General features: G+C 38.2%; 2 protein-coding genes across 4 annotated transcripts in view; both read left to right on the plus strand.

The window, feature by feature from the left end:
- The window catches only part of LOC123760607 (uncharacterized), a 66,951-nt gene extending 57,785 nt beyond the window's left edge, over positions 1-9,166 (plus strand). The window contains exons 9-11 of the mRNA XM_069328330.1: positions 329-389; positions 2,107-2,365; positions 4,756-9,166. Coding sequence (XP_069184431.1) covers positions 329-389; positions 2,107-2,361 — 316 coding nt within the window. The 3' untranslated portion in view covers positions 2,362-2,365; positions 4,756-9,166. The remainder of the gene's footprint in view (positions 1-328; positions 390-2,106; positions 2,366-4,755) is intronic.
- A 2,834-nt stretch (positions 9,167-12,000) lies between these two features.
- Positions 12,001-26,696, plus strand: part of LOC123760609 (PAT complex subunit CCDC47) — a 31,319-nt gene continuing 16,623 nt past the window's right edge. For 2 of the 3 annotated variants that reach the window (XR_011229271.1, XM_069328331.1), the window contains exons 1-7: positions 12,001-12,149; positions 14,747-14,992; positions 16,362-16,490; positions 16,715-16,889; positions 19,786-19,910; positions 23,576-23,728; positions 25,362-25,555. Coding sequence is in view for 2 of the 3 variants with exons in the window: in XM_069328331.1 (XP_069184432.1) it covers positions 12,045-12,149; positions 14,747-14,992; positions 16,362-16,490; positions 16,715-16,889; positions 19,786-19,910; positions 23,576-23,728; positions 25,362-25,555 (1,127 nt within the window). In the remaining variant the exon portion in view is untranslated. The remainder of the gene's footprint in view (positions 12,150-14,746; positions 14,993-16,361; positions 16,491-16,714; positions 16,890-19,785; positions 19,911-23,575; positions 23,729-25,361; positions 25,556-26,696) is intronic. The other variant, XM_045746322.2, reaches the window with a different exon arrangement.

Here is a 26,696-nt window from a genome sequence, read left to right on the forward strand (position 1 = left end):
TTAGCACTTTCTATTTGGTACGGTTGTGGCAAATCAAGAGAACGAGCTGAATGGTTACTGCTCTCGCTCGTTCGCAGGCAAGCAATAAGACCTGGGTTCGAATCCTGGGCAGTGTTGCACGACTGAGTTCCCTTCCCCCATTATTTTCACTGTAACCGACATGGCTGTAAATCGATCGTGTTGTGGGGAAATGGTGCGAAAATCTAAGTAACTACGCCCTCCAGGGCGGGCCAGCCATAGGCTAGGAGGCCCGCGCAGGTGCAAGTCCCTGCAGACATTGAAACGTCTTCAGCTGTTGAGGTGGGACTGAAGTATTGCTCCTCCGCAGGTGGTACGGGAGCTGGAGCCTCCACGATGACCAGTCTTCCATCGTCTCTGGCTCTGCCATGGTGAGTGATCCCTGGGACCCTTGTATATGTTGAGACCTTTGTGTCCGGTGTGGCCCCTTGTGTCCGGTGGGACCTTTTGACCCTTGTATATGTTGTGACCTTTGTGTCCGGTGTGGCCCCGTGTATCCGGTGTAGCGCCTTGTGTCCGGTGTGACCTTTTGACCCTTGTATATGTTGTGACCTTTGTGTCCGGTGTGACTGTTGTGACCCTTGTCAGTCCAAACAGTCTCCGAATGACTTACCCAGAGATGGCTCTCAGATTATTGGCCTCTTACTATAATCTTATAATATAAAGTTATTAAAGTAAGAAAATCTAGTAACCCCCCGCGATCATTCACTGGCATTACTTCTTCGTTGCGCCCAACTGTTTAAAGCTTTATTAACTTGCCCGAAACGGTGTGTGCATTAGTGGCTTTAGGCATAGTATATACTGCCGCTATCTAGAAATCCAACATTTTGCTTGTAGCTCATTTTGTATGTATGTACCTTTACCTAAATAAACAATTATTATTATTAATATTATTATTAATATTATTATTATTATTATTATTATTATTATTATTATTATTATTATTATTATTATTATTATTATTATTAAAGATGAGGTAGTTATCAAGAGAAAGCGTTAAGAATAAATTAGCAGTAAATTTCTTAAACAAGTAATAGCTGCCTCAAATAACTGGTTTCCCAAAGCTGTGGCACCGGATATAAATATAATTGGATACAAATAATATGTGCCAGATGTAGGCGGTGAGAAGCGGGAGCCCCTGGAGCAGTCGCCGTGCCCTCGCCCTCTATACCTGACGGCGTCACGTCTGCTTGAAATAACTATTAGTCACGCACCTTGATAGTTATCTCACTTGATAACCAGCTGGTTCTATCGTTGATAAATGGTGTGAGTGCGTGCGACCAGCTATCAACTAGACGATGGTGTGAAAGATATTTCCTGATACGTGAGATTATCACTGTATCTCGCGCCGGAAATTGATAAGTTCTGCTTCAAGTAATTGCATCGAGGTGAGATATCTATGACGGAATTTTCGAGTTGCAGCGGCTATCGCTGCCCTCCCCTGCTCCGCCGCCCTCCCCTGCTCCGCCGCCCTCCCCTGCTCCGCCGCCCTCCCCTGCTCCGCCGCCCTCCCCTGCTCCACCGCCCTCCCTTGCTACACAGCGCAGGCGGAGGGCCGAAAGACTGAACACCAAGTTATCACAGTTGTCTAAACAGTTTAGGACCTTCGTTAATCTTGGATCCAACATGTACTTGGTTTAATTGGTGTTTGACTTGAGTCTTGTTAATTGTTCGAGACTGTGACACTAGTTTACCGACCCACCAGCAACTATACCTTAGTCTTCAGCATGGCTCAAGACCTAAGTAAACCATCAGTGTATGTACACCGAGTAGCCAGGTAAACCTTTAGGTTAATATAACCCTAACAAGTGTTCCTTCACTTGTGTATGGACGCTGTCTACCTCCCCGTCGTGTCCCGTCTTACCGTCAGGCTTTTGGCTTCTTGAGACACACTGACAGATGAAATATAGTGACAGGTGAGACATAGTGACAGGTGTTGCAACTGTCAGTAACTGTGTTACCGACAGTTGCGGTAAGGTGTTGCAACTGTGTGTTGTAGTCAGGTAACTTTATTCTATTCCTCAGAATCTATCTTCCTTAAAACACATGGTCAAACATATCATTTTTGTTTACATATTGACCCACCAGCACGAGGGTCACTACAACGAGGCCTACTGGACCCTCAGCAGGAACCCCGAGGTGATACACGAGGGCCCCCAGGACGGAAGTGAGGGGCCCCCTATAGGGCGCCCCGTCCTCATCCCCCGCCCGGCCCTCAGCCCTCAGGTGCCCAGCGACTTGTTGCTGGATCCGGACCTGAGATTATCTGGAGCTGGAAGTGACGCAACTCACCAGGACTGGTACATTAGCCAGAACATTCCTCGACCTCGTCTCAGCTTGTAGCATGGTAAGTGGGTCTTGGTGGGTTACTGGGGTCATGGTGGGTTACTGGGGTCATGGTGGGTTACTGGGGTCATGGTGGGTTACTGGGGGTCATGGTGGGTTACTGGGGGTCATGGTGGGTTACTGGGGGTCATGGTGGGTTACTGGGGTCTTGGTGGGTTACTGGGGGTCATGGTGGGCTACTGGGGTCATGGTGGGTTACTATATAATGGTCTGTGCACAGACAGTGTAGTGGCAGTGTATTATTAAGCATTATTTTTATAAATTAATAACCCCTTCATTTGTTGCTCCTCCCCTCCCCCCTCACTTAATATTTCAGTTGTAATACTAGCTGGTAGTTCAGTGAGGGTCACAGTGATCTGCAAGTAGTGTTAAGCCGGGGTGTTGAGTGTAAGGGGAATAGCAGAGGAGTGGGGGGAGGTATTACAACTTAATCATGGTGGGTGTGCGGGTTTGTACATACATGCACGATGAGGAGCTGGCGTCTGAGTGGGTAGTGCTCGGGGGGTCGTAGTCCTAATGGCCCGGGGTCGATTACCGGCCGAGGCAGAAACCAATTGCCAGAGTGTATTTCACCCTAGTGCACCTGTTCACCTAGCAGTAAATAGGATACCCTGGGAGATGTATGCGTGCGTGTGTTAGAGAGAAATATATGAATTATCTATAATAGAGGAAAAATATATTGGTTAGAAAGGCGGGATCCAAGAGCTAATAGCTCGATTCTGCAGACACAAATAGTAAATACAAATAGTAAATGCACACAACACATACACATACAGTGCAATAGTTCTCAACAAACCATCCACATCCCATTCCCAAGTCCATCACTTCTCAAACTCCCACTATTACAGAAGGTAATGCTGAGGGACTCTCTAACAAAGCATATGAGATGAAGACAAGATCACAGGAAACAAATCAAAATATAACAGCACAAGTGGAAACAAAAATCACTGGAATAATAACAAAAATTATTTCCTCGTACAAAGAATGTCGCATGTCGCTCGTATGCGTTAAATAAGGCCAAAAATTGTTGTACTAGAAAATTGAAGCAGCTCGAGAAAGTGACGTACTGTCCCGTTTTCTGTTTTGGGTCCTCTGGCAGGTTATGAGAAGACACTTTAAATTGACCCTTTTCTTGACGTTGGTAAACCTTAGGAGGACGGGCTAGAATAACAGGAGACTTATACAGGAATAGGACGACAGACTCAGTCAGAGCTTCCATTGTCATAATTCAAGGGGCAGCTAAGATGGCCCTCAGGCAAAAGACAACATTCATAATCATTGGCGACTTTAAACATATTGAAACAGAATAGCATACACGGGATATGTGTGTGTGTGTGTGTGTGTGTCTGTGTGTGTGTGTGTACTCGCCTATTTGTGCTTGCAGGATCAAGCGTTGGCGCTTGGATCCCGCCTTTCTAGCCTTCGATTGTTTAAAGCAATAACTCCTGTCCTACTTCTCTATCATACCTAGTTTTAAAGCTATGAATAGTGTTTACTTCCACAATGTGCTCCTATAGTTCATTCCATTTCGACACTACTCTCACACTAAAAGAAAACTTTCTAACATCTCTAGGACTCATCTGAGTTTCCAGCTTCCACTCATGTTCTGCTGGTATTCCATGTGAACATTTATTCTATTTCCACCATGTCAATCCCCCTAAGTATTTTGAATGCTGCTATCATATCTCGCAGCTCCCTCCTTTTTTCTAACGTCATCAGGTTCAGTTCCTTCAGTCGCTCTTCATATCCCATCCCATGCAACTCCGGGACTACACCCATCGCAAATTATTTACTTTTTCCAGGTTCCAAATTTGTTTCTTTAGGTGGGGATTCCATGATGGGGCTGCATACTCAAAGATTGGTCTCACGTAGGCAGTGTAAAGCGCTCTGCCTCCTTACTTAAGTTTCTGAATGATGTTCTAACTTTTGCTAGCGTGGAGTACGCTGCTGTCGTTATCTGATTTATATGTGCCTCAGGAGTTAGAGTTGGAGTTACGTCCACTCCCAGGTCCCTTTATCGAATCGTCACATGTGTGTGTATGTGTGTGTCTCACCTAGTTGTGCTTGCGGGGGTTGAGCTTTGGCTCTTGGGTCCCGCCTCTCAACTGTCAATCAACTGATGTACAGATTTATTAAAAATTTATTAATTAAAAGTACAGTATTTCAATACATTTGAGAGGTCATTGCATAACATATGAACCTTTATTTATAATTATAATTTATATTTGCGTTTGAGATCAGGATTCGTATGGCACTTTAGAGTTTTGAGGAGACAGAGTTCGCTAGAGAGTGTGTGTAATATTTTATATTTAGCATGTTTAAGTATTTAAGAGAAGATGCTGCATGTTGACAGGATTTCAAGTTTGTTAATGTTTTACTTGTTGTTCCCAGTTGACGAAACAGAGGAGTAACAAGCTGCTGTGTGTCGCCCTCTGGAGGATGTGTTTCCTGGACGCCTCCACAGCGCTGCTCTACCATGGCACACAACGACCCTGTTGGCTGAAGGTGCTTTTTGATTCACATCACTGCTCGCTACATGGAGCCTTCATTTGATAATCACTTAGTTTACAGTGATCATACCAGCACTGCATCGCCATACAATATTTGAATTCCTCCCACAGCAACTCAGTTGGTCTTTCAGTGTTTGCAGCGTGGATGCATCTGAAGGCAAGCCACTGGTGACCTACGCAGGACTGGGTACTGCAGACCTAGAATGATATGAAGATAGAGAGTACCTCAGACGTCAGCAGCAGAGATGCTCTCACGCGGATGTCAGAATTAGAGATACTTGACTTGGTGTACGTAAGTCTCTCTGCAAGAGAGAGAGTCGTAGTGAATCATGTTGGAATCTAGTTGAAGGCCATAGAGGGCCAAGTGTGAAGGTACGTGGGCTTCACTCCCAAGTGAAGTGCCATAGTGGACCGTATGGACAACAAAGAGGTCCGAGGGTGCAGAAGGTGTGGACCTCATGAGTGACACTGGTGCGCCGTGTACGTCGCAGAGAAATTGAAATTGAAAATGAAATAAGTTTATTGAGGTAAAACACACACAAAGGGATGAGGTAGCTCAAGCTATTCTCACCCCGTTCAGTACATCGTGTTAATACATACATAGACACACATCACAAGCAATAAACGTATTACCGAACATTCTGAGAGATAAACATACATTTCCTAACGTCGCAGAGTGAAGGGCTGCGTGGTAAGATGTGGTCTTAAGAAGACTTACAATTTCATGACAGGATAATGTAATCTTGAGCCAGTAATACCAAGCCCAAACAATTTTGGCTCCAAGTGAAGATCCGGTAATCGCCTAAACCCAGTAATCCTGTAATAAAGCCACGATACCCCTTTATCATGACACAGTAAGCCTTAACTCTAGACCTGGTAAACCCTTAATCATAGCCTAATGAGCCCTTAATGAAGGTATAATAACTTACTAATCAACTCATCATCCCTTAACATGATGTAATACCCTTGTATTACTACCCCGTCATAGTGTCTCACACACCTCACCTCCTCACTAACTTGGCATTTATATTCTTCCACTATAATTAGTCTTTATTTTGTCCGATGAATCTACCAAAAATGTTAGATATTAATTCTCGTTTGTCGGGGACAGGAAGCCTGTGTTTAGGATTACCCAGATCCCCCTGGGTCAACTACTGACCTTCTCCAGGATGCAATCCACAACAGTTGCCTAACTCTCGGGCACTCATTTTAATAGTAGGTGAATAGGTGCATTAGGTGAAAGGAAACGTGTCCAACACTGTTTCACTCCTGCCCGAGGATTGAGCTCGATTCCCTTGATTGTCAGCCGAGCACGTAGACCACTGTGCTACGGGACCCATCATACGGAATGATCTAAGAAGAGTTGCTCCACGGGGCCTCTTATGGGAAGGTTATATAATACTTTGTACTATAAAAAACAATTGGACCACTTGGACTGGACGGAAGATCGAGCGACGGTCTCGCTACATGCAGGTCGGCGTTCAATACCCGACCGTCCAAGTGGTTGGGCAACCTTCCTTTCCCCCCGTCCCATCCCACATCCATATCCTGATTGATGAAGATTAAGCCACCCAAGAGGTGGCATGGGCATGAATAGCCCGTACATATCCTGATATCTTCCAGGTGCTATATAGTCGTAATGGCTTGGCGCTTTCTCCTGATAGTTCCCTTCCCTTGAGGTGACTCGAACCAGTGACCAGGGTACACCCAACCACGCACCTTACCGCTGTACCACGACATGGATTAAGTTATTAAACCTGGAATTCCACTGTATCCAGAGGAAGTCTGGCGTCATCTACTGAAGCCACTCCAGACTAGAAGACTTCCTGTGGATAATTATAATATATTATATGTGGATTATTATAATATAATAAGTTATATTACATGGGATTCTACTGAATAGTGGAATCCCATATAATAATAATAATAATAATAATAATAATAATAATATTTTATTTAGGAAAAGTACATACATAGATGCAGAGTTACAAACATTCTGATTGTTTATAGACAGAGCTAGTACATACATATACCTAAAGCCACTAATACGCAGAGCGTTTCGGGCAAAATATAATATAATATAAAATAAAATATAATACTGTATAACTTATACCATGTGCTGGTACAGGGATAAGATGCGCGGCTGGGAGTACCCTGATATCTTGGTGCTATGTTACCACAGATGGCTCTCTTTACCTTTGATCTTCTGTATCGTCTTGGAAAGAAATAGCTTGTTGACAAGCAAATTTCCTCAGATCTCTGTTACATGAGCAGTCTGCTGGGGCCAGATACCTTTAACAAGAGTGTGTGTACAATTAGTGTGATCCAGGCCAGCGCCGAATCTGCTGACCACATAAGACTCATATTTATGCCTTACAATTATATTTTTATACTATACTATATACGTTCCTTGTAGTGAATAGGCTACGGATATTATTGTCAATTCATGTTATATTTGGTCTAAGTAAATCTCATAATTAGAATGCTATGCACAATGTAATCACATTAACGTGATGTATCAATGAGAAAATCAGTAGGAGCCGTGAGGAGGATTCGAACCCGCACACTTGGTACAAGGACGTGGCTTTGGAAGTACCAAGTGTGCGGGCTCGAATCCACTTCTTGGCGCCTATTCATGTTCACAAATGATATGCTATGTCTTGCCTATATGTGTCCCCTCTTGCCAATATGTGTCCCCTCTTGTCAATGTGTTACCTCGCCAATATATGTCACCTCATGCCAATATGTGTCACCTCTTGCCAATATGTGTCACCTCTTGCCAATATGTCACCTCTTGCCAATATGTGTCACCTCTTGCCAATATGTGTCACCTCTTGCCAATATGTGTCACCTCTTGCCAATATGTCACCTCTTGCCAATATGTGTCACCTCTTGCCAATATGTGTCACCTCTTGCCAATATGTCACCTCTTGCCAATATGTGTCACCTCTTGCCAATATGTTACCTCTTGCCAATATATGTCACCTCTTGCCAATATGTGTCACCTCTTGCCAATATATGTCACCTCTTGCCAATATATGTCACCTCTTGCCAATATATGTCACCTCTTGCCAATATGTGTCACCTCTTGCCAATATATCACCTCTTGCCAATATATGTCACCTCTTGCCAATATATGTCACCGCTTGCCAATATATGTCACCTCTTGCCAATATATGTCACCGCTTGCCAATCTGTGTTGCCTCTCAAACAGTAAATACGTATTGCTCAATTTAGATCATCAAATTTTAGATTTTCATGAATTTATACTTGCCAGACTACCCCGTAACAAATTCTATAAATTTGTTACAAAAGAATCATCTGAGTCTAAAGCTGATATGCCTCACTTTAAAACAATAAATTATATAAACTATATTGAAAATATTATTGTAATATGTGGTTCTTTTCCCATCAACAAATGATGCAGCATCTCGCTGGATCTCATAGTATTTATATATATTTTCTAGTATATATATAAATTGTATAATACTAGATAAATACTTATTTAGTATTTATATCAAACTTTGCAAAATCTCCCCACCCCTCCCTTCTACGATAATACCATGCGCCTTTACCTATTTATTGAGCTTTATACACATCAGTATTAAAACATATTAATTATCAAGTTTATAAATGCTTTATAATTTGCATAAACATTGCAATCCAGTATTAAGTTATCCTCCACTGGAGTATCTTCATATCCAAGGGACGACCTCCTTCCAGGTCAGCTTAAACCGCCCTCTGCTAGTACAGTAATTAACGCCTCTACCCTTCAATATCAGCTTTACAGAAGTCTGGCATAATAACAGAGTTTTCTCTCACTCAACTCTGTCGTGCTTTGTTAAATCTGATTTCCTTGGGATCACTGTTCCCTAACTTACTCCCTACCTATTTCGATGTTATTTATCAGTCTCCCTGTTGGCCAGCACTAAGTTTAAAAATATTATTTATTTCTCTCTCTGCTCCATAATATACTGTATGTTGTTTAAGACAGTAAATGATTAAAATCTTCTGCCTCAGCTTTCCCTGTTTTATGAATCCAGATTATTCTACTAACATTAAAATGAACAATAATACAAATATTGTCAGCTCTAGATACCCTATATATTTCTACCTAGATGTTTCTTCCTCCAATTTTGTCAAGGTTTAGAGACCTATATATAACCCCTGTTATTAGACTAACATTATTTAAATTTAATTATATTCAAATTGTTACATATTGTTTATGCGTGTGATTCAGTTGTATTCTGTCTGACACTACATATTTAATTTATATATATATATATATATATATATATATATATATATATATATATATATATATATATATATATATATATATATATATATATATGTATATATATATATATATATATATATATATATATATATATATATATATATATATATATATATATATACATATATATATATATATATATATATATATATATATATATATATATATATATATATGTGTGTGTGTGTGTGTGTGTGTGTGTGTGTGTGTGTGTGTGTGTGTGTGTGTGTGTGTGTGTGATTCAGCCTACAGCTTAGACCTATTGTCTTGTGTATGATCCTCTGTCCTGTGTGACAGTGAATACCAGCATTATCCTCACTCTAATAAGACTTAATTGAATTAGTCAGATTAGGCAAAATTGTAATTAATTTTGACAATAAATATATTAATAATAATAATATTGTTTCTGTGCACATATCCCCCAACCACTTTGGCTGGACGGTAGAGCGACGGTCTCGCTTCATGCAGGTCGGCGTTCAATCCCCGACCGTCCAAGTTGTTGGGTACGATTCGCGCTTTCTCCTGATAGTTCACTTCACTTCTATGCACATATAGGGAGTACCAAAATTAGTTTTATAGCTTTTTTTTTTTAGCCTAGTGCTTGTATCGAGGTCTCCCCTTTCCCAAGGTCGAATTAAGATGCAACCTCACAACAGTTGCTAGAATAGAGGCATTAGGTAAAATAAATCGTGTCCAACCATTTCTATTCCGCCCGGGATTCGAACCCATTTTGAACCCCGGGATTCCCGATTTTAAGTCTAGAACTAACTTAAGTATACTATCGATAGATCATTGAGGGCAGCCTTGCCTCAGCCGAGTACCCACCAGAGAACCATGATTTCTTCATGCTCAAAATCCTAACAATTCGCCCATTGAAAAATGGTATACACGCCTTGCAAAGCAATCAATATGAACTTCACAAATGTTCAAAAAACTGGTAAATGTTGAAAAATTCAAGACCTTAGATGTAGGACTAATCAATGCACAGCATAACTATCATATCAACACCACGACAATCCAGCAATAGAGAAAGGACCGATGAGCTGTGATCCACTTAAACATTGAAGTTGCTTATCAAGTATAGGTGCTGGGATTAAACAATTAAATGCCAATCAATTATTTTTGTGTTCATTATTTTGTAAATGTGGGTGATTGTAACCTGTCCAAATGTGGGTGATTGTAACTTATCCAAATGCGAGTGCATTTGTGGGCGATTGTAACCTGTCCATATGTCGATAAATGCATGTGGGGCATAACAATCCACGTCACAACTACCAAACTAACAGCACCACTTTACAACAGATTGTTGCAGAAAAGGACCTTGGAGTCAGAATCCATCATTCACTGAAAGTTGCACAAGTGGGAACGGAAGTTAAAAAAGCTAACCAAATCCTCGGAATAATCAAGCGTACCTTTAAGTAAAAGAAGATATTCATTCAACTGTATAAGGCGCCCCCGCCTGGATTATTGTATCCAGGCATTGAGACCTTATCTTCAGAAGGACATAGCTGCTCTGGAGAAGGTGCAACACAGGGAAACTAAAATCATTCCAGAGCTAAGTCATCTCTCGTATCAGGAACGGTTAGGGCCACAGGGCTAATAACACTGCGAACCTGCATGGCAGGGCAGATCTCATCGAAACTTAAAATATTTAACAATTTGGAGGATGTTGATCCGGATAATTTCTTCAAAAAGTCAGATGTAACACTAACGAGAAGCAACGGTTTCAAGTTCAACAAGCCACAATGCAGGAATGAGAACAGGAAATGGTTTTTCACCCATAGGGTTATAAACCCATAGGAACAGTGAACAAATCCACAAGGGTCGTGACGAGGGTTCGAACCTGCGTTCCATGTGTAGCCATGGAACAGTCTACCCGCCGAAGCCGTAAATGCCAAAACTCTGTTGGATTTTAAAATACAACTGGAAAAGATCATCAGGGCAAATGGGGGGACCTTTGACCAGCCGCCGGTTTCTTGTTTTCGGTAATTTTCGGTTCCCCTCAGGTAATTCAGGTAACTATGTGGGTGATTGTAACCTATTCAAATGTGGGTGTAAATGTGGGTGATTGCAACTTATCCACCAATGCCCACTAGATGTGGCGGGGGGGGGGGGCGGTGTGCCGGATAAACATACCAATTGTGAGACTAACTCACCATATATGTAGTTCCTTAGCTTGGAGATTGTAATTATGGTTGGTCACGAACCCAGTGATGATGTAACAATAACTTAGTAACATTAACTTTTGTAATTAACTTAACAAGACTGTAACTTGCTTAGCTAAATAAAAATTTTGGGGTTTCGTTCCTGAACCCATTATGTGCCTCTATAGCCCCTTTCCACTACCAATTCAATTTCTTTCCATTTCTTTCTTTATTTTGCACCCCATACCCATCCAGTGGGCGGTGATGGAAAGGGTTACAGAGGTACATAATCGGTTCAGGAACTGAACCCCATAGTTCGTTTAGCTAAGCAGGTGACAATTTTTTGACCACCGCCCACAGGATGGGTATGGGTTGCATACTAAATGAACTAAACTAAAAATTCTTTTAGCTGATCAGATTTCCTGTGTAGCTGAATTTAATACCCATTTGTATTTCATACTCTGTGATTCCTGGTGAAGAGATATTTCTTCTAGATGTTGCAGCAATTAGTTGTTAAGGCTTTATTACTGCCTTTTCTATAAATCTGTAGATCTTTATCATTATCTTCTCTTGGCATTTTGTATTGAATAAGTGATGATTTGTGAAATTATCTAATGTTTCAATGCCTTGATCTTCTATTAACTCCCTACAGAAGGCATTTTGCAATTTATAGATGATATATGTTTGTGTGTGCATATATATGTATGTAGTGTTATATATGGGGAGATGTTAGAGGCGGGGTCCCTGTGTGTGATGGAGCCGTCTGCTGGAGCCTCAGTGATGGCGGCCCTGACGTGGGGAGCCCGGTGGCTCACCTCTACTCGCCTCAATGTAAGTCCCAGCCTCTTCTCTGTCTCTTCCCAGGTCTTTCCCTGCTGGCAAGTGTCAGGAAAATATCATATTGAAGTTGTAATGTGGAGTGGGGGTGGTTTCAAGGTAGTGAATTACTATAGTATTCCAGAGACTTTTTGTAAGGTTTCTCGTGACCCAACGCGGATGCAAGTTACATTGTACACAAGACGGTTCGCCAACGTATTTTAACATAGAATATCAAGTTAATTTAACAATCTAAGCGGTTTTGAGAGAAAATTCTCATCAAGACGTATGTAAGACGACAGGAACTCTAAGTTTCAGTACTCGTGGGCTGCTGCCTCTCTCCTCCCTCATCCAGACTGACTTCAGCTTCCTTACTGCGATACTGTAACAAAAACGAGTCAAAATTAGGCATTAACTATGAATTTAGATATAATTGCCTTATATGGCTTAGACCTTAAGCTAGGAGAAAGTAACTTGCTCTTATTCCATCCTCAGGTTGCTAGGGATGTTGATATAATTCATAATTCACTGTCGGGGGACAGGAAGCTTGAGTGTATTAATTCACGTTTGGCTTTTATCGAGGTTTTCCTCCTACCCCGAGGCCGAATTACTGACCCCGCAAAGGATGCAACCCCCGATAATAAGCTGACTAACTCCTGACTACCTGCTCACTGCTGGGTGAACAGAGGCATTTGGTGAAAGGAAATGTACCCAGCCATTTCTGTCCCGCCCGGGATTCGAGCCCGGAATTCTCGATTGTGCATCGAGAACGAACCCGATCACTACCGGGACCCTCAACCATTTCTACGAAATATGAAAACCATTTGTAGCTACAGTATTGTACCAGTCTGCCCGAAACGCTTTGCGTAATAGTGGCTTTAGGCATTGTATGTACTAGCTGTCTATAAATCCATCAACTTTTGTATCTTGTTTGTACCTTACCTGAATAAAAATTTATTTATTTATTTATTTATTTATTTATTTATTTAGTTATTTACCATTTGCAGTGGTGGTGCTGGTGGATTATATATACCAGCAAAGACAAAAACTTGCTTTTTATTCTAAAAAAAATCTTGTTCAGAAAATAGGTGTAGGTAAGGTAATTATTTGGATTGCTGTAAGCCAGTATGGTTATATAGCACATGGTCGAGATATAAGGATAAGGAGCTGGGATATGAGGATGGAGTGAAGGAACAGTTGAAGTGAAGAAATAAGTGATTTTTAGGTAAAGTAAAATTGCATAGTGCATCATCAGCTTCTATAAAAATAAGGAAATGCCCATCGGCTTATATTTTGAATTGTCATAAATGAATTATTAATGACATCCACAGTACTTAGGCAAGGTATTAGGTTTATATTTGATTTAAGAGTTGTGACAGATTAGGAGGGACTGTATGAGCAGTACCAATTTGTTACCTAAAGTGAGGTTAAACTAATCCTTCCAAAACCAATTGTAATGACATATAACAATACTGTACTGTACTGTGAAGCAGCTGTCAAGAGAAATGTAAACGATGAGGTAAGGAAACTTGTAGTGTAATCTTTGCATATTGTATGTAGTCACCAGTCTCCAGACACTTGATTATCAACAGTCTCAACTAAATATAGCTTTGGATTATTAGGCATGCTATACAGTACCTAAGGAGATGTTAAAAAAATGTCAGCATTCGAAGTTTTGTCCTGCACAAAGTGTATGAATGCTCTTCCTCCCTACTGCCTGCCTGTTCATGATTCTGAGGGTCAACGTCCCCGTGGCCCTGTCTCTGCCCTGGCCTTCTGGTTGCTGGTCTGATCACTCGAGCTGTTCAGGCAGCTGCTTGCAGCCTGATGGGCAAGCCACAGCCTGATATCCAGATAAATTGGTACTTTTAACATTTAAATTGTAACATGGTATTTAATCCTGGCTTGGTATGTTTCCCATGTGATTTTGAGATACTGTATTGCAGTTAATTTTCATGTCTACAGAGCAGTGATATGCCAATTTCTGCATTGTAACACATTGTATTATACCTAGTACTGTACTTTTAAGTATTACCCTTCCTAGATGTCTACTGGTTTGTCAGCCTGAACTTCAGAAATCTTACAGCTTTCTGAAAGTAATACAGACCATTATTTTGGACAATGAATTTTAAATTTTAAACATCTTTATTTTGACAGAAAAATATTATTTTCTTGTGAATTTTGTTAAACGTGCATTTGGAAGTCAAAAATATTGGGCATAAATATTTTCCAAAGTACAGTATTAATTTTTGGATATCTTCAATATAAACATTTATACTTTTACGATACAATATACTGTATAGAGGTTATGGCTATTTATTTGGCGAGTTACCAAATGCCGGGAGATAGGTCTAGTCTGAGTTGAGTGGAGGTGCAGGCAGATGAATAAAAAATGGTCCAGTGTCTCCTGTCGAAGGCACAACTGGCGGAGTGGACTGTGCGAATTTCAGTTTGAATAACTCGGTCTTGTGTGGCAAATTATTGATATTGTGATGATGAGGAGATGTTGACATTTTGATCTGTCCTAGACCATTATCAAGTTAATTGGTGATCTAATTAAACCATCATTGATATAAAACACTGTTTACCTGATATGAACATTTGCCTTTCAGATGAGGTTTACTCTACTACTGCTGCTTACTTGGATCATTAGTGTTAGTGCTCTTGCACAAGAATATGAAGATAATGATTTTGCTGAATTTGAAGTATTTGAAGAGGAGGATGAAATAACAGTTGAAGAAGGAAATGAGGGAAATGATGAGGGATTATCACGTAGTGGAGGGAAACAAGACGGTGGTGAAACATCTGCTGGATTACGGATGGATGTAGAAGAGGATGAAGAGGAGGCAGTTGTAGAGGTATCTGTTATTACACATTATTAAATTATTTTGTCAATTTTAATGAAGTAAAAAAATTTAACAACAAAAATTACGGAAAGTTCAGATGATTTATGTACAGATTTCCTTCATTCCAAACATAATTGTCATTCTACTAAATGATGTAGCTTCCAGGTGAACCTTTTCCTAGACTTTAACACTAAAAATGAAAGTACCTGTATTTAAAAAGAGTATAGCTTAAGGAAAAATTATAAAATTAAAACTGAATCAAAAAACAGTTTGCTCATGGTGTTCTTATATATCTGTGGAAATATTGTCGAGGCTTGAGTTTTAAAACATTAAATTGTTTTACCAGTTCATTTTTGTCGTCATTCCAAGATGACTGACTGGTAATGTCTTGCATTTAAGCTTTAAGCATTTAAACTTGGTTTTGAGTTAAGAGAAAAATATATTAATTGTCTACTGGTAATTATTATTATTTTTTCCCCAATTTTTCCTTATTTGTTGTAACAGATTCAGTATCTCTAATTAATATTGAAACATTTTTATTTAATATTAACTAGTATTTAATTAATATTTTATCACACAAAGCACTCAATTTATTAAATGTTAAAAGGTAAATAATTTTGCTTGGTTCTTTTTGCTGTAGTCAAGTATCTGAATTTACCCACCCACCACAAAAATGTGCAACACAAATTTAATCATCCCCGACCACTGTTTAGAAATCTTTACACTGTGTAATTTTACAGAATTGGGAGTTGCTGTAGTTTTATGCAGTTATCTACCACCCATTTCAGTTTGTCTTGACTAGCATGTTATATATTTTGTATCTCTTGACTAGCATTTTAAATATGCACATTTAGAGAGCTGTTTATCTATATGAGCTGCCAGTGAACCAAAGGTACATACCCCATTTAAAAGGCTAAGCTTTAACAAATTTAAAATATAGACAAGGGCTCACTAAGCTCTACATAACATTCTTTAAATGCCCTCAGAAATACTTCACCTGACCCCTGGGGACATGTTTGGCTTTAATTTGTATATTCCTCGCCCTCATAATCACTAGTCAACTTGTCCTCTTCACTACCAGTAGAAAAGAAATGGTAACTAAGACAGACCTGGAAAAAACGATTCGTTGTTGGCGGTATGTGTTAGAGAAAATGTATTACTGTACTTTAAATGATGTAGTTGTTCTAGTGAAGCTAAAGAAAAGATTTATTACTTAACAAACAGTTGTGCTCCCATGGGTGGCCATAGTCAATGTGAGTGTTTGTATTCATTAGAGGAAGTTGTATCTTTACTAACCACATAGTTGTACTTGTTGGCAATCATGTACAGTACTGTTCATATTAAAGGCAAGAATTTATAACTAACTTTCTTAATACTGCAGGATGAAGATGAGAATGATGAATTCAGCCATTTTCATGATGAAGAGGAATTTATCGGGTTCGATAGTGAGAGACCTCAGGGTGCTCGTGTGCCTAAATCACAAGAGGAGCCAAAGATTACTATTGCTAATGTAAGTCAAATCCCGAACCTGTGTAACTATTAGAAATATAATCATGGATTCAGTCTTCACATCTTTTTACTTTTAGATGAGTAGAGAACATTGTGTTGAAATTTGTTACAAACTAATTAGAAATAATGACATTTGACAGGTATTCTGTGCCTTAATGTATAGGTTATGTTGCAAGCATTTATGATTTGGGAGTGGAATTGGTTACTTTTCATATCGTCTTACAGGTTCCTCTTCATCTTCGGAGCAATTGGGATAGCTTCTATTTGGAGATGTTAATGATTGCTGGGCTAGTTGTGTATTTCATAAACTTTATTGTTGGTAAATCCAAAAACCAGAAGTTGGCAAACACATGGTACAACTCCCATAAGAACCTTCTTGACCAAAATTTTGCTCTCATTGGTAAGTCAATATTAAATTTTATTAAATGGCATTAAGAAAGTTTAAAGTGAACAATAAATATTGTCAATCTAGAAATTAGATTTATTGTTTTGTATATATAATGACTTACGATGAAAAGGACAGCTTATTCAGCATACATTTAGAAAATAAATGAAATACATGTAGTGTTATTTGTAATTACAGTAGATCCTGCAAAGATATCATTCTATCATTTACAAAATTCAGATTCCTGTGAAATCTGTATTTCTAAAATATTGTCTTCTTTTTATTTAGTGCTAAATTTTCTGTATTTTATGAATTAATTTCAAGATGAAAATAAACCATAGAAATTTGTTTTAACCATGTCCCTTGAAATCCCAGATGGTTAAAACATCCATTCTTTGAAATCCATTCTTTGAGAATGGATCTAGAGCAACCCCCACCCTAAATTATTATTGGCTATTTATCATCAAATTTTACGTACATGTAAAAATTAAGATTCTATGTACTGTACATGTAAAAATTATACACAATAAATTTATTTTTCTTATTTATAACACAGAACAACAATGTAGTTATCTATCTTTCAGATAGATAGCTATCTTTCAGCTACAGTACAGCTGCCTCTATTAAACCTTTATTCTATTAACACTCAATCAAGTTCGATACAATAATTAGATGAGTTTCTGAATCTTAGAACACTTTTAGAAGACGGTTAAGAACAAATCCTGTTCACAAGGGTAGTTTATAGTCAAGGAACAGAAGAAGCTTGCACTCCAGTGTGGCATTACATAAGATTAGGTTTTGTCTAATGTAGACCTATTAGTTTACCAGATTTCCCTGTATTGTAAGCTTATCTGCCACAAAGCCGGGAGACACTGGACTGGGTTTTTAAGATACCACTGTCAATTAGGTACTTTTTATAAGAGTGATTGTAAATGGTAGGAGCAGTATAAGGGGGGCATAAGAGTGATTCATTCCAGAAGGAAATGGTATCTTTTTCTCAGCCTGAGAAATTTTTGTTGAGTACAGTACACAAAAAATGTGGTGTGCCTCGGTTTCACTCCCGGTTAGTAGGTAGGAAGGGCGAATATTGTCTAAGTCAGTCCTGAGGTATTCAGTAATTACTTTCGTCTCGTAAACCATGTTCATAATTGATCAGTTGCCTTAAATACTGAGATAATTATATTAGCTTATAGGATGTTTCAAGATCAGTGTGTCATTAAAGACACTTACTTGATGATCTGAAAGCAATCTCTGTTGCTACCATTTATTCACTTGTCTGTTAATTATAGATATGCCTAGCTGGTTATATTTAATTAATAATAATTCCCCTTTGAGTCACCTTGATAATGAGTCATGCAACATCCCTGCTGATTTAAAGTCAACAAAGCTAGTGAAAAAAGTTGTGTTTAATGAGTATTATGAAATGACTAATAATGGATGTCCTAACAGTATACTGTATATTACTAAAGCAGTTTTAAATTCAGTAAATAGATGAGTATGTAAGTGAATTATTCATGGTATTTTGCCTCCAGATGAGGAATGAGTATGGTGTAGTGGGCAGTAGAATGCAGTAAGATTGAAATGTCATGCAGTGTGAACTAGTAATGGTGTGTAACTAGGCAGTGTAAATAATAAACACTGGCTTGTTTTTGCTAAACACACGAACAGTTTGGAAATTATTTCCAATTCTGGTTTTGTACCTGTTTAATAAGAGTTGACCTTGCGTCCTGAAGAACAAGTAAAGCCTACATCACTCACCTTTTGTCATACCCTTCAACAACTGCCTGTTGTACTAGCCTTGAAGGCCAGCATCTTGTCAGATGACAGGCAGAAAGGATGTACTTATGTGGGCTCCTCTACAAAAAAGGAATTTTTACAATTTCTAAACTAATCTTATGAGATCAAAAACTTTTAGAAATATTATAAAGCTAGTAAAAAATTAATAGGAACTGAGTATAGTAATATACTGAAATTTAATATACAGTTCTGTATTTTTTATATATTTGTCAGTCAATATGCAAATTATTCAGCATATGAGACTTCAAGCCACATGTGAAAACCCATATTTGTTTTTGTTAAGAGTAAAAAGTCAAGCACAAGGGTGGTAAAATAGGCATTTTCTAATTCAGCAAGATTCAGCTAATTCACCAAGTATTTTGGTGGCAAATAATTTTGCTCATTGCACATTGTTACTAGTCATGATTATTTGACAAGAGTTTAGATTCATCTTCTGTATAACACCACACTAAGATTACCTCCTCTTTCAACACAAACTTTGCATTTGCTTGTACGTATTCATTCTTCACCAATCACCAGAGCTACTGTAGATACATTAGCTACTAGAATGTGGTGATGCAGCAATAGGATTTCTAATTACAATCTACTTGTTAATTTATTCTCTAGTATTTAATGCAAGAACACGGCGTGTGCATCTTTATTTCCCAGTTGATATATAGATTGATGACTGTCAATTTGACTTGTGTACTATCATACTATTATGACAGTCTTAGCTGGAAATGTGCAAGTTTGATAGCCAGAAGTGTCTTGATTCAGAATAATTACAACTCACTGATAACATTATATTATTACCAAGGAATAGTATTTAATATAATACTTGAATGAACTTTTAACTCTAATTGGCCCAGTTGATATAAGAGCATTGTCATCATAAAGCTCTGATACTATCACTGATTCTCGCTCAGTCTTGAAGTATTGTTTCATAAATGAGTATATCAAACTGATATTTGGGAATTTAAACAAATAGAGTATGGGATTTTATGACACAAAGGAGTGTCAGAGTACTTCTCAAACATTTTGTGATGAATTGATGATTTTCAATGCATAATTTATGCATGAATCTTTTCCAGTACAGTATATATATAAATTGCATTTGTCTTTCCATCTTGAATAGGTGACGATGGAAAACAGTCTGTAGAGAATGGTGGTTTGCAGAAAGAATCGGAAAATGTCTACACACTCTGGTGTTCTGGACGTACCAGTGTGGAGGGAATGCTGGTTGAACTTAAATTTATCAAGGTAGAGTCTTGCTTTCTGTTTTTCTAACATCTAGAAGGCCTCAGTAGAAGCCTTGCTTGTATATTTAAATTAATTTATGATAGTTTAACTTCATTTATATTTTGTCAAAGTACTGTAGAGATGAACATGGTACAGTATACAGTAAACCTTTATTACTTAGATCTCCTTTTTCTGGAATTGCTGACTATCCAGGCAGAAATATTTGGTACTTCCTTTGCATTAACCTGATCATCAATCAAAAATTGTCCTGTGATCTTTTATTAAATTTGGGTTTTCAGTTATCTGGAGGCACCAAATGGTCTGGATAATTGAGGTCATACTGTATATAAATGTTGCGGCAATAATTTATGAAATGGTACTGTATACTGTTCTGTTCATGATTGATACTTTGTTACTGTGTGAAATGGTACAAGTTTTGGTAAGTTTACAATTAAGTACTGTACAAGTTAAACCCTTAGACCGCGCAATACATATATAGATGATGGGACTAACTTTACCAGAACTGCGCTATACATATATAGATGATTTATGATTTAGGGTGCAATTTTAAATGCCCCGCAAGGGATACGGGTAGCTATAGTCCAGCCACGACCCATAGTTACCAGATGCCACCTAGGAAAAAATAATCGTGGACAAAATTCCCCGGTGTGAGAGCCTCAGTACTGAGTGAGCCACCAAGGCTGGCACACGCAGCATGTTCAGGTACAGTACCGCTGTTCAGCTTGTGACCACTGCATCGCCTAAAAATGTCAATATATATATATGTACATGCTATTATTTAGTGATGATAGTATTACAGAAGACCCCTGACTGTGATAAAACTGACCAGGATTCCGATAATAGTAGGATTGAGGTGATATTTAGCACTGTGCTCTATGGTGGGAGTAGTAATGCTGAGGGAGGGAGGGAGGTGGCATCGTCTTCAGACTGTGTGTGGCCACCTTTTATTGACTGGACTTACCATACCAGCTTAGTGGTTCGCTATGGTGAACATAAATGTAGATACTTATATATAACGTGTGTATAGAGTGTAATAACAGCAATAGGTGTATGTTGGGAGCCCGCCATTTAGGTGAGGGAGGTGCATCGTCTGCATGACTTGTCATGTTGTTTACTGGTGGCCACGATGGTCTTTGGGCACCATACCAGCTTATTTGTACAGGTATGGTGAATAAAATATGTAGATACTTATATATAATGTGTGTATATAATGTAATAACACCACAAACAGCATTGTTGGAGGAGAAATATTAGTGCGTCTAACCTTGAACCAGTTATGGCGGCAGCCACCAGCTGACTGTGTGTGTAGCTGCGTCTCTTATTGACTGAACTCACCATACAAGCTTAGATGTACAGTTATGGTGAACAAAACATGTAGATATTCATACATAACGTCTGTGTATAGTGAATAAAAGCAAAAACAGTATGATGGGAGGAGTATGTTGGCGATTGAGGAGGTGAGGGAGGAAGTAGTGGCGAGTGGCTGGTGAGTGGTGGCCACTCTTCGTTGCTTTTTGAATCACAATACCAACTTAGTACAGGGGTACCTCAGTTTAAGAGTTTAATTCGTTCCTGGAGACGGCTCGTATTCCGAAAACTCGTATTCTAAAGCTAATTTCCCCATAAGAAATAATGGGAAATGAATTAATCCGTTCCTAATTACCCCAAAAACCCCACATCAAACTAAATTTTTATACCTAATTCATCTAAATAAACCTACAAAACTATGTTCAAGTTATTACTTACCTTGCTGTTGAATGCTGTGGGCATATGGAAGATGGTGAGGAGGGGGGAGGAGGAGAGGAGTTACTGTTTGGAAGGGAGTCCCCTTCCATTATCACATCAGGCAGTGAGGACCTTTCTGGTGTGCTCTCCCTGGCACGCTTTATCTGAGTGCCACTAGGTCCTGGTTGAGGCTCACTGCTCGATTTTCAACTTTGCAGTTCTTCCCATACTTCACACATTTTCTTAATCAAGAAGGGACATCCTCTACTACCTCTACTCACAGCTATTTTCTTAGGTTGAACCTTATCAATGGCTTTCTTGAGACCCATGGCGAGATATATAATAACTTTTATGCTCAAATGGCCAAAAAACCAACATAAAACTGTAAATCCTTGTGAAGAATTCAGGAGGGATAGTCACTGGGCGGGAGACAATGGTAAACTGAGGGGCGGAGGGGCGACGATCGCCATACCACCACGCGCTAGGTCGCCCTGAACGCGTATCAACAAACTCGCGTTCCGAGGTAACCCTCGCCTTCCGAGACATATTTTCTGAGGAAATCCTGCTCGTATTCCGAAAAACTCGCATACAGGGACACTCGTGTTCCGAGGTACCACTGTAGTTTGTTATGGTGAACAAAACATGCAGATATTTATATATAACCTGTGTATATAGTGTAATAACAGCAAAACTATTTGTTTATTGTTTTATGAACATAATAATTGAATCACTAATATGCACACCATAATTTTGAGTACAGCAATGGTTCACACATTTTATTATATAAATATGTCACAATACACACTATTGAATAATATTACTGCAAAAAAAAAAAAAAATCAGACATTGAAATAATTAGGTAATAATATCTTTGTGGCAATCCCCGCCTGAGAGCTTGGGCGGAGCAGACCTCGTCTGGCGACTGCTCTGTCAGCGCCTCTTGTTTGCCAGACTTCCCCGCCCTATTGTGGCCAAAATATGCCACCTACGATTTTTTTTTTCCGTGATCAGGGAATACAAATGAACACTTTTATAAGATAAAAGAATTTTTTGGATTTATTTTTTTTTTGTTGCGCCTGTGGGTATTGAAGGCCAAAAGGCCCTTAGCGGTCTAAGGGTTAAGTAAGGAGATATCAAATATGTACAAATAAAATTGTAAAAGAATAACAAATTATTAGGTGGTGCATGATAAAATGGAAATGCAAAAAATACATATACTGTACTGTAATAGACAGTGAAAGGTTCTAGAGTTCAAGGAGTGGAAATAAACTTTAAAGTGCCTCATTGTGAAGCCAAATAAGTGAGCACAATATGAAAGAGTATAAGATTTTTATGAAGAAAAAAAAAGTTAAAAATCTTCGTATGATGTGAAGTTCAGAAACAGTTTTGGTGATGCAGGGATATCATGTTGGGAAGGAGTGTACTAGAGAGGTAAGTGAGGGGAGAAGGCAGCGTGAGAATATGGGTGAAAGTTGCTGTATAGGAATTCACGGGCGAAATATATATATTAGCAATTTATTAAGAAGTGTGTGAAGATTTTGGAGGAATACCTATGCCAAAGATGAAAAGAAATACACTGCTTCTCTTGACTGAGAAGCAGTATATTTCTTAGATTGTAAAATATATACGGTATATATATATTTGTGAAGTATTGTATTTCTTAAGCTTTCCTTTAATGATGTTATCAGTGCATTCAATTTTGACAAATGACTAGTAATTAGTTTTCAAGTCATATAATCAGCTTATTTTCAAGCACTTTAATTGTGGACAATTACATGGTAATTTGTTTTATTTAATAATAAAAGATTTTGTTAGTTATTTAATTTTGTTTGTATAAAGATTCATTGTTATTCTTTTGAGTGTTATGCAAGCTTGTAGCTTCTATTTTTATATTTTAAATGAATCTAAATAAAGCATTGGACATTGTGATATTCTTTCAGAGACAAGATATGATTGGTGTGGTGTCACAGTTGATCCGTCCCTCAAGTGATCAGTTACTTGTTAAAGTTCATCTTGATGAAATGGATGCATTTGTCTTTGCCCTTGCCACAAAAAAAACAGCTGCAAAATTGTCAAAGGAGATGACTGATATAGTAAGTATTTCTTGGTAAATCTGACCACATTATCTAAAATCTAAAGTTCAGTATCTAATTCAGGTACACTGATATGTACTTAACTAAATAAAATACCATTGACTTTTACCTATCAATGACTACTGGAGAGTAAGATCCAGCTCCTTATTTTCCAAATCTTAGCCTTTGATACTTGGCACACTAATTATGCCTTTATGTTAAAACTTGTCATAATTTTTTCATGAAGATGTGGATGACAGTTTTGACAACTTCCTTAAATTCCACTTACTCTGACCCCTTGTATAAAGAACAAGATTTTCCTTGAATTTCTGCAACTCGGCTGTGTATCCAGCTTCCACAAGTGTCTCCTTATCCTACCTCCTCTAAATTTAAATTGGCAGTTCTTGTACACTTGTCGCTTCCCCTCAGTATCTTGAATGTAGTAGTTTAGTTAGTAATCATATCCCATTTCTTCTCTTCTAAGGTTGAGGAGTTTCCTTAGCCTGCCCTCAATGCCTTAATTCTGCATTCATTAAAGCCTGCCCCTTAATTCTGGTACTAATATTGTTGCAAAGCTCTGTACTTTATAAGTTACTTTTGGGGGTTCACAAGATGTAGGTTCCATGCTGGTGCTGCATAGTAATAATCTCACATAGGCAGTGTGTATGGTCTTAAAAGCATCCTTTAATTTATTAAATTTGTTCCAATATATGCCAACTTTCCATATGCTACCAACCTTTTCCTGTTGACATGAGCTTCTGGTGTTAGTGTTAGGATTAAATTCACTCCCAGGTCATTTTCTCTTCATTGTTTCTTGTACTGTTGTTGCCTTTCCCTTATAGTGTAGTTTCCCTCAGGTTTTCTATCTTCCCTTTCCCATCATCATGATCTTACACTTGTTTGGATTGAATTTCAGCTGCCATTTATTTGCCCATTCCTGAAGTTTGCTAAGGTCTTTGTGTAGAACTCATCAGCTCTTATTCTCCTGAATAACTTTGCATTATCTGCAAATATTGACTTGTATGAGCTTACTTCCTTTGGTAGATTGTTTACTTATATTAGAAAGAGCAACAGCCCTTGGAAAGTGCAGGAAACCCCCACTTTCCACTTCTCTATAGCAAAACATATCTTCTCTGTGACCCGTTATTTCCTGTACATCAGGTACAGGAAATAATGGAACCACACCCTTTGAGCGTACTGTGTTGGAAAAGCTAATTTCTGAGCAGGACACTCATTTCCTGTCTCATATAGGATTATTTTTCCTTATACGTTGGTGTTCTTTCATGGCCTGTGAGGAGGCCACAAGGTTCCAGGTTTTAGTGTCACCTGGTAGTAATTTTAACAAAACAGTGGTACAATGTTAGCAAGAGTGCTTGGAAGGGATTTTGTACTGTTTAGATTTTTTAATTACATTTGTGTCAAACTATGAAGAAATGCATAATTTTTTGTTCCTGTTAAAATAATAACAGAATTGTACTGTGATTGTTAAAAATTGCAGTGGACGAGTCTAACACAAAATTTGTCTGTTCATGCAATCAACTGTTCATTAAAAAAATACTATTTGATCAATCAAAACCTATTATATAATATTTTTAATTCAAATATAGTACCATGAACACGATTGATGTTTACTAATGGTGTTATCAATCTTCAGAGTACCTTTTGTCCAGAGAAGAAGTCAGCTGAGAAGTTTGGCCTTGGATCGCAGTTTGTGATTATGAATGAACTTGGAGAAGTGGCATCAACAGTGCTAGGTGACCCCAAAGTGACAGCAGTGCTCAATAAATTCTCTGGAATGATAGACTTCTTCCACTTTTCAGATCAGTACTCAGGACCCAAGCAGCCAGAGTAAGTTTACTGAAAACATACTTTTAATTTAAGTTCTTATTGGTGAGCAAATTAAAAATTAGTAAAATTATCCCTTGAGAATAATTGCATTTTTTTTTTTTACTAACCTAGTTTAAACTTTTATATTGAAATTAAAAGTTTTGCTATTACAGAAATGAGCAAATTTTAATTATTGCCACATTAAATATCAGATTGCTTAAATTTTCACCAAAGTAGCCTAGTTTAGTACTGCATATGAGCTTTAAAAAAGAACATCATATAGGTGTAATATTTGTTTTTTCTTGTACAGCACATATTTTCTTGTTGATAAAGGTCGATTGAAATGTCAGTAAAAGTGACCAGTGTGAATACTGTGGAGTACTTGTGACAATAATGTTATTGTACCATAGTTGTGGCAGCCACAGGACAGTAAAGTGGATACTAAATTGTTTATGTAACATCTGCTTCAGGAAAGTCCAAGTTTAAAGTGATTGTGTGCTAATATATTTTGATTTTATAATTTGATCAAGTGTATAATGCGGTGTGTTTTAGTCAGTGCTATATTTCACTTTCATGTCTCATAGAGGAACAGAAGGAAGGTAAAGTGTGAAGAGGTAGTCTTTGATATATGGACAACTTTCCCTAGTCCAGACACCTGGCATGCTCTAGTACTTTACACTACACTGTATGCTCTCATCCCTGAAGAGCCATGCATCTCAAGTCTCAGAAAATACAAAGTACTTATGTGATCCTATAGTATTGCAATCAATTTTAGTTCTTGATATTTTGCCAAATTATCTTGATTTTTGTCAACTGCGTTTCAAAGACATATTTCTCTAAGTAGTTATTCTCTGGATATTACCTCATGTTTTAGAATCATGAAGGTTTACACAACAATATTTTCTTGTCTTATCCAGTGGGACATGAAGTTTTAAATTTATTTGTTTACTTTAGTCTAGATTATTGTAGCTTTATTCATACTTATTAAATATTTTATAGGAATCTGTACCATAACCTCAATATAATAACAATAACAGTGTAACCTCAATTTGGTGAATCTTTAGCTGCAATGTGCACTTTGCAGGCCAGATTTGCTCACTTATTTTGTTGGAATGGGGCATGGTTAAATATTTTGATGGGGGTGTCCAGGTAAGACGTCCCT

Source organism: Procambarus clarkii, chromosome 21 (assembly GCF_040958095.1).
Source record: "Procambarus clarkii isolate CNS0578487 chromosome 21, FALCON_Pclarkii_2.0, whole genome shotgun sequence".
Classification (NCBI taxonomy): Eukaryota; Metazoa; Arthropoda; class Malacostraca; order Decapoda; family Cambaridae; genus Procambarus; species Procambarus clarkii.